The sequence below is a fragment of the Calonectris borealis genome, chromosome 24 (assembly GCF_964195595.1).
Source record: "Calonectris borealis chromosome 24, bCalBor7.hap1.2, whole genome shotgun sequence".
Lineage (NCBI taxonomy): Eukaryota > Metazoa > Chordata > Aves > Procellariiformes > Procellariidae > Calonectris > Calonectris borealis.
The window spans coordinates 2,819,996-2,835,551 of record NC_134335.1 but is presented as its reverse complement, the minus strand read 5'-3'; the positions used below and the strand labels follow the sequence as shown (position 1 = coordinate 2,835,551).

The 15,556-nt window shown below is 41.1% G+C and overlaps 1 protein-coding gene across 3 annotated transcripts in view; it reads right to left on the bottom strand.

Annotated features, from left to right (window-relative positions):
- The window catches only part of CBL (Cbl proto-oncogene), a 46,753-nt gene that overhangs the window by 7,783 nt on the left and 23,414 nt on the right, over positions 1-15,556 (bottom strand). The window contains exons 3-14 of one of the 3 annotated variants that reach the window (XM_075172931.1): positions 12,012-12,158; positions 10,504-10,660; positions 8,854-8,975; positions 7,692-7,829; positions 6,785-6,872; positions 6,108-6,239; positions 5,485-5,688; positions 3,840-3,971; positions 2,328-2,705; positions 1,405-1,499; positions 728-883; positions 147-250 (exon numbers count right to left, since the gene is read on the bottom strand). In XM_075172931.1, coding sequence (XP_075029032.1) covers positions 147-250; positions 728-883; positions 1,405-1,499; positions 2,328-2,705; positions 3,840-3,971; positions 5,485-5,688; positions 6,108-6,239; positions 6,785-6,872; positions 7,692-7,829; positions 8,854-8,975; positions 10,504-10,660; positions 12,012-12,158 — 1,853 coding nt within the window. The remainder of the gene's footprint in view (positions 1-146; positions 251-727; positions 884-1,404; positions 1,500-2,327; positions 2,706-3,839; positions 3,972-5,484; positions 5,689-6,107; positions 6,240-6,784; positions 6,873-7,691; positions 7,830-8,853; positions 8,976-10,503; positions 10,661-12,011; positions 12,159-15,556) is intronic. The other 2 variants (XM_075172932.1, XM_075172933.1) reach the window with 2 other exon arrangements.

Below are 15,556 nucleotides of genomic sequence, written 5' to 3'. Positions count from 1 at the left end.
ACACAAATGTTTCCACATACATCCTAGCTTTTTTAACAGCAAAAGCAAGTAACATTTAATTTCGCCTAAAATGCTGTTCCAACTGGGACTGGGACCAATTCATTGTACCTCAGTTTCTCAGTTGTTTTTTTAGCACACCCACTCACCAGAAGTGTTGACAGTCCCAAAAGCAGAGGATGCTGGTTGGGAGTGAATGTTGCACATTGCTTCATACATACAGCCATCCGTCTGCTGGTCGCAGTCTAAAACTCTGAGGGAGAGAATACATATTTCCCTTCAGTCAAGTGACAGTGGTCAACCATCACCACCTGGTCTCTGTGAGTGAGATTCTGCACAGACCCCTGCTTCAAAGTGAAATCACCACTGTTCTGTGAAAGAATATTTGTTCCAGAAAATGCTTTAGTAATGTCTATTGCAATACAGCATCAGCTTAAAAGAGTTTAATTCATACCACCAGAACACAACCTTTTAATAGAATTTTGAATTTCAGTTGCTGCTGCTCACAAAAGGTTACTGGCAGAAAAAGGTGGGAGTGGTTATCTGACTCCTTTAATACTGTATAAGGATTCTGCAAAAGAGCGGTAGTCACATTTCATTTACAGTTAGCTCTGCTGAATATCACTGGGGCAATTCAGCAAATTGAGCAAGCAAAATCTCCACCCTAGTAAACAAATATGCTTTCCCAGATTATGAGGAGGAAGCACAGTACATACAAACAGAATCTCACCGTAAACTCTGAGTCTTTTCCAAAGGCATTTTGATTTCTGTTTTCTGTACAGCAGGACCTGGAGGCACCACAGGCAGAGAGGATGGTGACATGTATTCAGTGTCTTCATCGCTTTCAGACTGTTCCCCAGGAGGCAGTTTTGGTACAGGCAGTGGTCTGGAGGCAGAAGAAACAAGATATAAATATCAGAAAAACATTTACGCCAAATCTAATTAATATCAAAATGGCCCTTAAAAGCCACAGGACGTAACAAGCAGTCATCTTATAGTGATTCTGTCTAAAGAAATAACCTGGCTTTCAGGATTCTCAGCAGCCCAGCTGCAAGGTCACACTGGCACAAGGTCATTATGCAAAAGGAAGTTGACAATATCATACACATTATACATCACCTACTTCACATAAAGACCAACTCGGAAGTGAATTCATAAAAGAGCTAATGGCAACTCTAGCCTGTTTCCTATTGCCACAGCCAAAGGTAACTATCACCACTATCCACAGATCTTTGGGATGCTGATTTCATCTACTTTCTCTAGATTGTGTATTCTGAATCTGCCAGAGATTGAAACTAAGGCTGAGAGAGTTGTGTCAAATTCTGTCCCTGGCACGAGCGTAGAGAAAGCCCTACAATTACCACTTTGTAAATTATAAAAGAGCGCTTTTGCTAGAAAACAACAGACCTGGCAGCTAAGGAGTAGATCGCATTGGCAGATGAGGAAGGTTTAATTTTGGGGTGTTCACACTCTGTGGTTGTTGGCGGACCACTGTTCAAGCTCTGAAAGAAAAAAATTCAAACCAGGAATCAGAAACACCACATATACCAGTGTAGTTACAAAGCTGTCAGCCAGTCCTTCAACACATCCTCTGGGGGAATGAAGCATCTTCATTATTCCAGAGCATTTACTGCCACCTTAGAAATCCAGTAGGTCTGTAACAGTTTTCCCTCAGTGAGGGCACACACAGGGTTTTTCTCCTGTAGCCAACTGCCTGTTTACACAAAAACTGCAAGAACTTCATATCTTTTGAGACTCCAATGGCTTTCGCAAATTCAGCTGCAATAGGCCAAAAGGCCAAAATGTTAATGGGGGACAAGGGGAAAAGGATGCAGACAAGCACCCATATATGGAGACAGAATGACAATGGTGCAAGTGTCATTTTCTTAGCCAATCTGGCTAAAAATGTACTGGCTTTCAATTTTAGAAAGCTGGAGGTTTTAAAAGGAAAAATTAGGGGAATGGAATCAAAGAAAGCAAAACTGCCTGGGATTTCTTTCAGAGAACAATATGTTGGACTACTAAGTTACACATCATGACATTGGTAATAGTAACAGATCCAAATTTAACTCAGATTGAAAGGTGAACAGTGATCATGAAATTGTGGCTCATGACTGCTCAAACTGGCATTTGAGCCTTGCTCCCAAGAAGTACCAAAGTACTTCCCTGAGAAGTCCTCCCATTATTCTCCCTTGCCTGGTATTCACCAGTTCCTTTCCATCTCTCCCTTGGCACAAGATCACCCTATTCGGATGCAAACTATAAGAAGAGGGCATCTTGGAAGACTTAATTCCTCACAAATTACCTTCACTTCCAATACGCCTACTCACCACTGGGTTGTCCAGGTTGAGCGTGCTCCCAAGCCGATGGCTATCAGCCCTAGAGTCCATCTGAGAGGGCAAGGAAAAGGGAAGCGAGTGTCTGTTTGACAGTTCTCTCCCAGCCCAAGGGTCACCAGGGCTGAGAGCTACAGATGGGGCTTTTGGAATTGGCCTGGATGGCCACAGATCTGCTTGACGGTTGGAGGGCACAGGGGGTGGTTTGTCTCTCGAAGGACAGTCTCCTGGCGTGCAGGGCAGGGGACGTCTCTGAGGTCGACCTTCAGTCCCAATGGAATGTGGCCTGTCTGGAGGCGGTGGCGGGGGGAGATCTCTGAGCGTGGGCGGGATCGGCAGAGGTTTATCCTTGTGAAGAGTACCAGGTGCAGCCTGGAAGGCAGAAGAATGTAAAATATTACTTAACAAAGGTACTCTAGCCACAAAACAAAAAGGAGGGAGGCGAGCAGCAGAAGGGTGAGTTTTGGTTTTCGTTTTACCTGTTTTTACAAGAAATTATCTCAAAGGATGTGGAGATAACTCTCCACATCTCCACAAGTTAACCCTCCAGAGACACCTTCTCTACAGGCTTGAAGAGGTAACACAGTAACTACGTGCAGCTACAGGGAGGCACTAAACACCCCAGATTATTCTTCTTGAAGGAAAAAAAAAAAAAAACCTTACAGCAACATTAGATTGGATTCCAAACAAAGGATACCCATCATTTAAAAAAAAGATTCAATTGTAAGTTATTTATACAAGTTAACATTCATCAGTCAGCAATGAATATTCATAGAATTGGATATTTTCTTCTGCCTGAACTTTCAAGCATAATTTCATTACTTCATCCAAACCAGTTCAAGAACCGTTGCCATATCTCAACAGCCAATGACCAAATGCCACCAAGATCACATTACTGCCTTCTGCTAGTCAATCAGAAAACCATTTACTCTCTCCCAGTCACACACATTTCATTCCTTCCTGTGTTTTCTATCTGAAAAAAGGCTCGATGGAAAAATTTGTGAAGAAAAGTTTGGACAGGAATATGACACCTTCCCACATCTAGCCTGCTAGCTAGAACAAAACACAAGCCCATAAATGCGGCTCCAAAGGGCATAGGCAGCAGTGGCTGAGGCTGAAAATCAGTGAAGATATTGGTAATAACAATAACTTGGTAGTTCAACAGGAGGACACCAGTCACCCTAAGTGAGCAAGTACTTCAGCTTAAGACCAGCTTCTTTCTAGCAATTGCATGGATGAGTGTGAAGAAAAGACAGGCCCTTTAAACAGCAAAAAGGGACTCTCCTACCATGGATTCCAGAAGGAAGCATTTGCTTTCAGGACAGACTAGGCTCTCGTGGGGAATGGAAGGAAAGTGGCCTAACAGGACTACAGAAAAGGAGGAAGAAAAAGCCTCATGTGAAAGTACTTAGGGATGTCACAGAGAACATGTAGGTTCACCAGAATGCTCTTCTTCCTGCCTGCCCCACCAAAATCATAGCTGAAAGGGCAAACAGTGTGTTTGACCTTTGAAGTGGTTCCAGGACTGGAAGCCCCAGGCGGATTGGACGCTCGCTGCTGCAAAAGATCCAGTCGCGGTGGCACAGGAGGAAGGGTGGCCTGTGGAGCTACTGAGAACGGAGAAGGAGGACGCTCGACCTGAAAAAGAAAAGAATGGAAAAATCAACAAATGACAAAATCCAGCAGAACTCCTTTTCTCTAGAGAAGCTTTCAAGCTCTGTGACTTGTAGTGGCTTCAATATCACTATTGGTAACAAATTACTATATTAGTAACAACCACACACCAGTAAATAAAGGCAATTTCTCAGCACAACAGCAAGCCTTGAAGATCACCAGTGGGCTTAGCTGTGACACATAACTGAATATGCGCACTTAGCAATGGCACAATAAAAGACAAGCTGTTTGGCTGGAGTAACAAACCTGCCATACTGGGCCCTGAGCAGAAGCAAGCTTCTTTTCGACACAAGAGGGCATGATCTGCTGCAAATCCCACTTATCACTGCAGGCACCACTGTGCAAACTACCTTGACTACAGTGTCATGGCTGTTGCAGCAATCACTAGTGTGCACCAAATCCTCCATTTTTGTCCCTGGAAAGCTGTTTTTCCACCTAACAAATTGCAACACTGCCTGTTCTTCTCTTTTTCATAATTGTTAATTATGCTAGTGCTTTCTAACTTTGAAAAGCTTTACACAGGCTTGAACTCATTAATGCCAACAAATACAGAGTACTAGCCTACTGCAAACCATGACAAGATGTCACACTGAGGAAATCGCTTTGCTTCCCCAAGCTGTGTATACAAAAACTACCCCCAGGAATACAATTTACTGTACAATACTGTACAGTATTTCACAGGGTGGAAGCTAAAGAGAAATATGACCATAGGTAAACCAGCTTAGAGGATTCTTTCTGAACAGGAAAGGCAGATTATTTTTAGTGAATTCAACTATTAAAAATTAGCCAAATTCAAACCCACTTCCCTATGCAGTAAAACAATGCTAAGTGCAGATGTGCAAGAGCAACAACGTGCTTTTAGAAAAAACCTGCAGGGATCCATAAAGAATGCCTGTCTTGTACACATCTCATGGAAGGAAGCAGCACTAATGGCAGAGAGTTATCACAGCTTTATTATACAAATTTATCAGACACCATATGAAAAGATGACAGTCAAATTGACTTCCTCAGCAAAATAGCCTGCCCTCTACCCAGTTAGTCATCAGGACCTTGGGAAGACTATATCTGGTTGGCTGTATTCATCACTGTCGAAAAGGGATGAATTTTTGCTGATATGGGTAAACTATGGCTAATAAATCAAAAGCAGCATTGCTAAGCATGCAGAAAAGTGTTATAAACCTAGATCTTACATTCCAATAGGTCAAGCCAGCCTTTTCTCCCTTCTAAGGATCCTTTCAAGACAACACACAAAAGATCAAAGATTTCAAAGTGTGATCACTATTAGAACTGACAGTGTGAACTGAACTGACAAAACTGAACCTAAATCCCCGTTTTCCACACCGAGTAAAATCTCTCCTGTTACAAGGTCTGACAACCCTCACACGCACAAATCACTAAGACCACAGAAAACTGATGGAGAACATGCAGTCTTTGTACATACTGCCACTACTACTAGCACACACTCTGGTGACCTTACTTTGGTACCAGCGAGTTCTTTCATCATGAAAAGGGAATCATCAGCTCTGTCGTCATCATCATCATCATAACTGGGAGAGGGAGTTCCTTCTGCCCCTTGCCGTGATAATCCTCCTCCTCCTCTGGGGTCGAATGGGTCTACTACAATTGGCTCCGTGCCTTTGATTTCACAGCGGCAAAAAGGACAACCCTGGCCTTCTGATTCCTTCAGGGAAGAAAAGAGATCTGTTACAGCCACTATGACGCAGAAATTAAACACATAGTTAATATACAAAGAGATTTAACCCTGCTTTTTGGCAGGTACCTTTCAACTGAGAGGAAGACAGAAAGGCAAACTGTGCTACAAATATGGAGTATTTTCTTTCTGAAGTAGAAAAACAGCTTTTTAGCAAGTCCTCGCACTTCTTGCCTATTCCTAGATTAAGAGATCAGGTTTCTAACCAGCTTCTCCCTGCGCTGGTGAAGCTGGCACTGATATTACTGAACTATGAGTTTCTGTCCTCACTTATGCTACCTTATCTCCATACCTGAAGTAAACAGAATAGTTTTGAGAAGAGAATATACCGCTTCTGTAAAGGAGCAACTAGCTTCACTCAGAGAGATTAACAAGAGCCAATGCCTCACCTGCCAGGCAGTGAGACAGGACGTGCACATCAGATGGCCACATGGTTCAATCTTCACATCCTTGTCATTTTCAGCACATATTTTACACAGCTGAAACGTGGAGCCCATCTCACAATACAATTCATATTGTTCCTTGGGGAAAGATAGACAGACATGGTTGATACTGTAAAATAACAAGCATTATTAGTCATACATACAAGAAATCCAACACAAGATTTGCAGGAATAAATAAATTCCAAACAAAAGAACACAGTGCAAAGGAGAACAGAAGTCTGCAAAGATTTCACTATAATTTTATGTACTAGATACATCTGTCAAGCTCTGAAAAAAGCGGACTTCAAATTATCCCAGGTTTTCATTTATGTGTCCCAAGAACGGCCTAGGAAAGCAGGGCTCAAGACATGCTGGATGGCACAAAAGAACGAGTATTTGGCAGAACATTCTAAAATGAAATGTTAAAATCTTTCAGCCCTGCATAAAGCTTTACCTAACCTTTGCAATCTCCTCTGCCCATTCCTACCATTCAAAGATTTCTGCAACTCCTGTAAAATACAATACATCAGCCTTAAAAACAAGCCTTGGGGATACCAAGTATGACAGAATTGTATAAATAGCTAAGGAGGCTAGAAATTAGGAATAAAGCAAGCCAGATTAATGGGATAGAATACTTTGCTCACCTGTGTAACTTTAATGTGGTCCTGAGGTGTGGGCTCACACAAGCCAGTCAAGTCAGGATTCTGATTCCGTCCATCGGGAAATAAATAACTGTAAACAGTTGGGGGGGAAAAAAGATATCTCTCTATATATGTGCATATACACACACACATACATATACACACACACAATAAGGTTTCTTTTGGTGATGGTGGAGGAAAGAAAGAATGACGGTGAGAAGCGAGGGGTGGGAATTCAAGGTATTCTGAATTCAAAAGTAGTTTTGGAAGAATTTTACTATCAGACAAAAATCAAACATGTCATTCTTAAAAATAAAAAGAAGCTTGTTTTCCTCCCTGGCAGCAAGTTTTATTTTAAACAAGATGTTATGGTCCTAGACTAGTCGTCGTAAATCATCCTACAGCAAATCTGTAATATCCAGAGTAAGAAAACTAATGCCATAATACCAGTTGCGGCAGCTCAAATTAAGGACTCGACTGGAAAAGAATCTATGACAAGGGAAACACTGAGGCACATTTATCTGCTATTGCAAAGGACAGTACAGCTCTCCAGTGCAAAAGATAGCTGTCTGAGTATTCTCAAGTGCCAAAACCAGTTAGGTATATGAATTATTCCACTGACATCAATGGTACTGTTCACATGATTGAACTGTTCTGCTGAATCAAAGTCTAAATAGAAAGGAAGAGTTAAGAGATGTCCGAAAGGGGGTCAGTGATGTCACTAGTGATTGCTTGACCTCTGCAACATGCTGCCTCTCCTGTGAGGCAGATGATGTGTGACGAATCCAGAGGGTACATTTTACCATTCAACTGAATTTAAGACCTCACCACAGGATGAAGATATATAAAACAAACTCACAGTGAAAAAGGGCAAAAGGGCAAAAAACTTAATTTTTACAAAGTTACTTACAAGCCTTCCCTGAAGCCATCAATCAGTGCTTGAAAAAGAGGTTTGTTGTGGGGGATTGTCTGAAGAATGTTCCCATCTGCAGTGACATAGCCAATGGCCCACTGACCGAGTCGTGTACAACTCAATCGGAAAATATAACTAAAAAAACACAAAGGAAAGGAAACTTCAGTTTGAACTGGAACAGACAGGAAAGATTAAATGTCAAGTAGGCAGCCTTTCTCTGGCTATCTCAAGACAGCAAATAAAAACTAGTAGGTATAACTTGATGATTTATACCGGCTTTCCTCAATTTACCCCCAGGCAGATCAAAGGAGAACCTTGCAATCTGATACGAAGTGAGAAAAGCATCCAAGCACTGGCCTCCAGGTGAAATTAAACCCAGAATTCAGAGCAGGAAAAGTTAGCATCCTTAAAATAATTTGTTTCAAATTAACTTTAAAAAAACACAGCAAACAACAAAACCAACAAACAGACTACACAAGGTCTCAATTTTTAAAACCAGTACAGAACTAACAGTATAGTAACAACCTCCAGAAATGAACACTTGGCCCTTCCTGCATAAAGAGAAATCTGTTAGCCCTGTTGCATTGGGCCAACTTCTATCCAGGTAGGGTAGCCCAAAACTGCTCAGGTCCACAGCCCCCCCAGAAGCATGTGTTGCCCCCCACAGCCTCTGAATGTCCAGCCTGCAGCATTACCTTGCAGCCTACTCTGCCTACCATGCTGCTTTCTGCCAGCGCAAACACTGATCAACTGCCTTGTCTGTCTGAGGTTGGCTTGAAATGTACACACTGCCTCTAGGGACTGCAATCCGCCCAGCTCTCCTGGTTTTATGCTTATACACTAGAAAGTTATGGGACCTATAGATACATTCACTTATTCATGGTCCTAAACAGTCCACCATTTAGGCTCATTCTGGCAGTGTCTGCCTCTGCATTCTGCTCACGCCTGAGGGAGCTGTTGTGACAATTGTGGGGGTGGGCAGGACGTAAGTCATCACATGGAGGATAATCTCCAAATACAGGGCAAGCTACGTTTTTTCACAGTTTAAATTTCTAAGGAAGGAGGACAAAGACAAAATAAAACCAATCTCCTCAGTCAGCACAGCAATCAACGACGTTAGCAAGAATGATCAAAAAAGCCACTGCTGCCAAGCACTAACCTGCCAGGTTTGTGAATGAATTTCTGAAGCCGGGCTTTCACCTCATCATACGTTAGGAATGCCATATAACCAGGATGAGTCACCGCTAGGCTATTCCAGTTCCTGAGCAAAGAGGACCATGGCTATAGAAACAACAAAGAATTATATTAACCGTGCACTTCTAAAAGGTATCAACACATATAATATTCTTTAATCAAAGGGACCAGTTCTTCAGTTAAAGAAGCAGGTTTATCATCCCACCATAAATCCAGTAGAGGAACTGAAACCTACTTTCTCATGCAGCAGTCTTAGCATTTGAGTTTCTCTCATCAGTGATAAAAAAATCACCTAAGACAGACCTTAATCAAAACTCCTTTAATAAATGCCAAGGGAGAAGTCACTGAGGTCACAAAAAGACAGCTCAAGAATAGCTACCAATTTGTGCTGCTTCTGCAGAGAAAATGACTCTTTCCTGAGACAGGCATAAAGACAGGAGTTTAATAAGATTATGCACAGGACCAGAAACCACGACTAATCTGATCTCTAACACCGACTTCCTACGCAGCCTCAGGAAAGTGACCTCCTCTCTCTGTCTCTGTTTCACGGTGTGTAAGATGCTTGTGACTATTCCTTAACCACCTAACCTCATTTGGGTGTGGCAAAGATTACTGGCTAGTCTAAGATTTGAATAAATAAACCAGCACATACATGTTAAATATTCCTTAAAATGATGCACAAAAAAAAAAAAACAAAACAGTTTGAAAGCTCACAATCCTGAGAAGGGCTTGGGGGTCTAAATCTCATCCAATTTTTCCAAATTTCTCAACTTGTCTAAAAGAAGATAGTAGCTCCCCCTAAGAACTTTGCATCTCTTGGAAATTGCAGCAACTCTTAACTTGCTCTTTATGTACTATAGTTGGAAAAAGTACTGAATGAGATCAGCTACATTGCAACACCGAACATGGGAATTTTTCATCTAGACATATCTTAATTACAACCCACCCTATCACATGGGAAAAGGCAAGTCAGAGCCAAAGAAGTAAGTTTGTTCTTGTAAATACCCAATTGCACCATCAGAAGCTGTGTTTTTGAGCTTAGCATTACTAAAGACTGTGGGTTAGAATTTTACCTACTATTAATATCACTTCAGTAATACAGATATTTCTCGTGCACAGAACACAGACATGTCCACAACATCCTGGCTGTGTCAGTTCAAAAGCTAGGAAGCCCAAATTTCCATGCTTGTGCTTCATCCTGAACAACCCCCCCATGGAAAATAAATCTGACAAGAAAGAAAAGGACAAGGAAAGACAGACTGATAAACTAAGCTTCACATTTCCTGCTTTACAGAAGTTGTGTCAGAACTTCAGTCTAAAAGTGACCTTCAAAAGGGAAAAACTGATTCATGGGAGGATACTGAATGTGCCTTACAGTTGCAGTATATATTTAGACAATCTTTTCTTCTACAACCAGAAGTATCACACAGTTTTACTGCAATATTTACTCCTAAATATTACTAGAGCTGTTTAGGGGATGAAGGGCAAGACGACCAAATCCCTTACACACTAAAATGGCATTATTTATGCTGTAAAATACAGTTTGTCCTGGGGAAAGAGTCTAACTTGAAGCACTGAGACACATTTCAAGTGATTTACGTTCCTCAATTCTTACCTGAAAAAGTCGTGTGAAGATATCAAATTCAAATACTGAAATGTAGTCATTGCACGTCAAGTCAATCGTTGACTTCAGGGCCATGGCTTCCAGCCCTGAACTGATTGGATGCACTTCGTGCAAGGCCTGACGGAAGCTCTTCCAAGGAACGATAGTCCTGGGGAAAACCAAGCCATCTATAAACGTGGTATGTCTGAAGACAACCACCATGTACATACCTTATACCTTTTTTTTTGTGAGTATGCACCTCATGATAATAGAAGAGAGGAAAATCAAAATTAGCCACAAGAGATTTATTCATGTTATGCAGGCAAGGATTTCTTGGTACTGCAGGGAATCAGCAGCCAAATGAACTTTAGACAATTTTCTCTGCATACGCAAAATTTTGGAATGTGAAGTCGAGCTCTGCTTTCTCCTTTCCTTTTTTCTGCAGTCCTATCATGTCAACGCTTGTACATACCCTGGGCTGTATACAACACCATCACTTGATAAGAATATCATAATGTTGCAGCTGGTAGAGAAGGAGTTAGCAGTAAGTCTTTTAGTAGAGGTCTAGACAGTTAAAAAAAAAATAAAATGCTGCAAACAATTTTCTAGAGGGATTAACTGGAGAAGTAAGAGAATCAGAAGCCAAAACAGAGGCTCCTGTTTAAAGGAATATTTTCCTTCTTTTAAAGTATCAAGTGGAATAGAAACATACAAAGAACATACCCAGCTTCAGACAACTGTGTTATTCATGAGTAAATATATTATTGTTTTTTGTTCGACAGCTATTAATTAAACTCTTTATGTGAAGTATATCTTAGTTACCTTAGTTAGAAAGCAGTACCCAATTCCATTAACTTTAATCCTCAAACGTTGCTGTGGACATCTCTACATTTCATTTAGTCACCATTTTATTAGATACAAAAATTAAAACTGACATTTCAACAGTTTACACGCAAATATATATTGCGCTTCACTTTTTTCTTCATTCTATCTTAACAAAGCCATTATGCAAACTGACAAAAGTTGAGAATCCAGAAGAAAGGTGACTAAGTGATTGGAAAGACTAATTGGAGGGGAGATGAAAAGAATTTAATATAATGGCTTAGCTAAAGGACAGCTAATATTGGGGACATGGTAACCTTTGGAAGAAGAAAGCAGATTATTTTGCATAGTTCATGGAGCTTACTTACAAGTTAAAGAATTAAATTAAGGAGAGGAAAATTTAAGCTGAATAATTGAGGGAAATTCTATGACAGTACAAGAGTCTCCTAGGGAAAGTGGGGACAGACCCATCACTCGACACATTTAAAACAAGACACAACAAAGAACTCGGAAATATAATGTAGGAACAATTCTGTATCTCACCCCAGAGAGTGGACCAAATGAGTAGTAGGTCTCTCCCATCGTTCATTTTCACCTGACAAAGACCTTTTTGAACCACAAAACAGAATTTTTAAAAATAGAGTGCTGTGTGCAATTTGTTCCCATATCTCTATTTTGAAGCACAGTTAGAAACTTACTTTTCACCAAAAGCCTTTCTCCAAAATTCTGCAGCATCTGCCTTGGTGATCCGGAATGTGTCTCCCTGGAAAAGGCCACTTGGGAAAATACCTTTGAGTTCTGCCAGCATATGGCTGAATATCAGGGATAACTTTGTCAGGTTACGCCTACAAAGGACCACAAAAATCCCATTTATTTTAGAAAAGACAGACATGATTTAGCACTCTGAACAAAACAGAAATAGTACCTATTGCAATTTAAGAAGTACCCCAGCCTAGAAAACTCCTCTCATTTGGGACTACTTTTCAAGTATTTACCCAGCATTCAGAACACATCCATCACACGGTACTTATCAGCAAGGTCTGTGTTTGTCAAGACATTTTCCACAACGACTAACTTTGCATAACCTCTTTGAGGTGGGCAAGTTATTTCCAAGGCAACCCCCTCCAAGGAAATGCATTCACAGAAAATATCCAAAACCAATATTCACACCTCACCTATTAAGTAACAGCATAATTGGAGCCAAAACTTTATCAGACTCCTTTGCTCTTGGGTCTGAAAGTTCCTCATGAGACCACATAAAACTACTACTGCCTTGGATCACGTAAGCCGAATGTCTTTCCAAGTCTCCAGAGGGTCCCAACACAATAGATCAGCTCAGAGAATGTCTAACCAATAATAACAGGCCCAGCTCCCAAGGGAAGGTCAAAAACCTGCAGATTTTTTCTAAAATGGTAGTAACTTACATACAAAAGCTTGACGGTTAGGGCGCTCAACTGTATTGTGATGAGTAATTATCCAATTTGAAATACAAACTGGTACCCCAAGTCCCTTCTCTGCCTGATGACATTCATTTATCAGGAGTGCTCTAGTCCATCAGGGTATGCCCTTTATCTAAACTGGAGAGTGAAAGTTGGAGAAGAGAAGAGATATTCTCTGCTTCGGATTTAGTCAACATGCAAAAGGTTTCCAGAAATAGAAGACAGGAGGACTACTGCCCAGCACAGAGGACACAGCAGCATTGGGAGCATTTCGGGTTATATGCTTCATAAGAAACTAGCATTGGACTGGCATCAAATCCCAGCAGTACAAACTGCAGACCAGGACTGCTTCTTCCCTGCTTGTAGTCTTAGCGACTACATTAAGGAGGTAAGCTCTGTATTGTAACTGTGCTATGCAGAAACAGAGCTAGCTTGGGTACCTCAAAGCATCAGCGCCTGTAGCAGTACAGGAATAGCAAAATAACAGTCTTCCTACTTAGGAGTCAAACAATAGCACTACTACACACTAGAGAGGTCGTCTTCTACTTGTAGATGGAAAAAAGAAATCTATTCACTAGTGGCACCTCTTTCTCTCATTCCTTTACCCAAACAAAGGATGACTCTCTTCTCCCCCACTCCATTACATTCTCCAAATGCTAGGAAAATGGAGATCCTGAAGAGAGACAGGGATATTTCTAGGCCAGAGGCTTTTTTTTCATCCCCACGTCACATGCTTGAAGGTAAAAGAAGGAACTAGTATCATGCAGGAAAGGACAACTTCTAAGTTATGTCCAACAGACCAGAGCTAGTCAGAAGACTGCATCAGCCACCAAGGCATTGCACAGACTCAGTTGACACTGAGCAACAAGTTACTTTGCAGACTTCAAAATACTGAACTATTTAGAGAGGGGTTAGAAGCATCCCCTGTCACACAGTATCTTCTTAATGCCTTGTTTTCCAAGCTCTCTAAGTATGCTACTATTATAGTGTACCATCTCCCTGAAGGCAGCTGTGCTTGGCAGAAAACTAAGCTCCTCCTCAGTTTCAGCCTTTCACCAATTTCTAGTATTCTGCTTGGATTGGTTCCAATTTACTTAATCTTGGACATTTTTCAGATACCGCTTGCTCCAGACATGCTATTCCTAGTTGAAGTACTTATCCTATTAATCTTCCTGATGGTGGATCTGACCTCCAGCTAAAGGACATAGGTAACTGCCTCCAGCCTTTCTGCAAAAATTTCCTTGGACATTTGGGCTTAGGTCTTCTAGCTCCATGTCATACTTTCACTGAGTCTAAACTCAATTGGAAATGACCTACTTTGCTTGACATATATTCTACCATATACTCAGCTCCACATGAGCCCTTTCTCCATGCTATGATACAGTCTGGGTAGACTAGAAGGTATACAGAGCTCAAAACTATAATTCTTCTTTGACAGTGGTTCTCCTCTCTTACCCTTATTTATTCAACTACATTTTAATTTGCGTCTCAGCAATGAAAGCCGCTCAAAGTATTTATAGAAGGTGCCAGCTATACAGCAAGGGATTCTGGTTTTTGTCATTTCACACATGTCCGATAACAACAGGTGCTCAAGATTAACGTAAGTAAAACTACCCAGATGCTCTCCTGTAGGCTGCTCCATTCAGCAGCTCTCTACTGGATGTGTTACGCATTCAAACTGTGTATAGTTTAAAGCAGCTATACAATTTGGCTGTTTGATTCTATAAACACCGACTGAAAAGCTTTGCTGTCCACCACCCTTTGTCAGTTAAGCAGCCTCCACAGAGAGGGGCTGTCAGACAGTCCCCTTGACTTACCAGCATATCACAATTTCCAGTCATCTTGCTTTTGCAGTTTTGTTATACCTTTGGAGTGCTACTGTAATTCCTCACCTTCTGCTTTTAGGAAGGTTTATTCAGCACGTCTTTAAAAAAACTATACAGGATCCTATGTGTAGGAAAAACTAAGCTGTATGAGAACAACAAAGTAATGGCTTCCTATGTGATCATAATCACATTTATGAAGATCAGTGAATCGGGACCTAGATGTATGGATACACAAAGAAGCTGCAGCAGTACAAAACCAGGCTGTTACCTTATCGGTAGTATCTGTTTGTGCACGTCCCCACACTGGTGTAAAGTTAAGTAATTCAAAGTTGTATATTCCTCTTTCCAGTAGCAGATAAGCAACTTTGCATTTACCAGGGGAAGGCTCAGGTACTGAGGCACAGCCACTGGCTAATCCTACAGAGATGATTTAACTGTAAAGTCACACCCCAGCTCTCTTTCTCCCTCCAGAGGGTAGGTTCCCACTGTGTCCCTGCAATGCCTTTGGCTGACAAACACTAGAAAAATTGCAAATCAGAGATTCTAGCTGCGGAACTTGTTCCCCAAGCTGTCTTCTGAAAGTCCTCACTTCCATAAAATGACACAAAAGATAACAGTTCATGGCAGTGCAAGAGAAAAAAGCAAACACCATGCTATTATGAATCATTTAATCCATCTATAACTCAACCAAAAAAGAGATGGTATTTGCTTTTACTAAGTTTATAAAAATGGAGGTTTGAGCAAAAACTGCTAATTATTTTGTTACACTAACATGGAAGTAATTGGTAAGAATTAAATTCTGAATCATTTCCTTGAAGGGTTAGTGTGCAATATTTGTGTGCAATCTTAGCAGGTAAAGTGGCATCTCACAGCAATGCATTAATGCCAAGTGACTTCCACAAAGTTAGCAATCCTAAAGCTGTTTAGGTATATGGCACAAGCTAGCACTGACTTGTTAGTACTCTTAACACTTGAAAA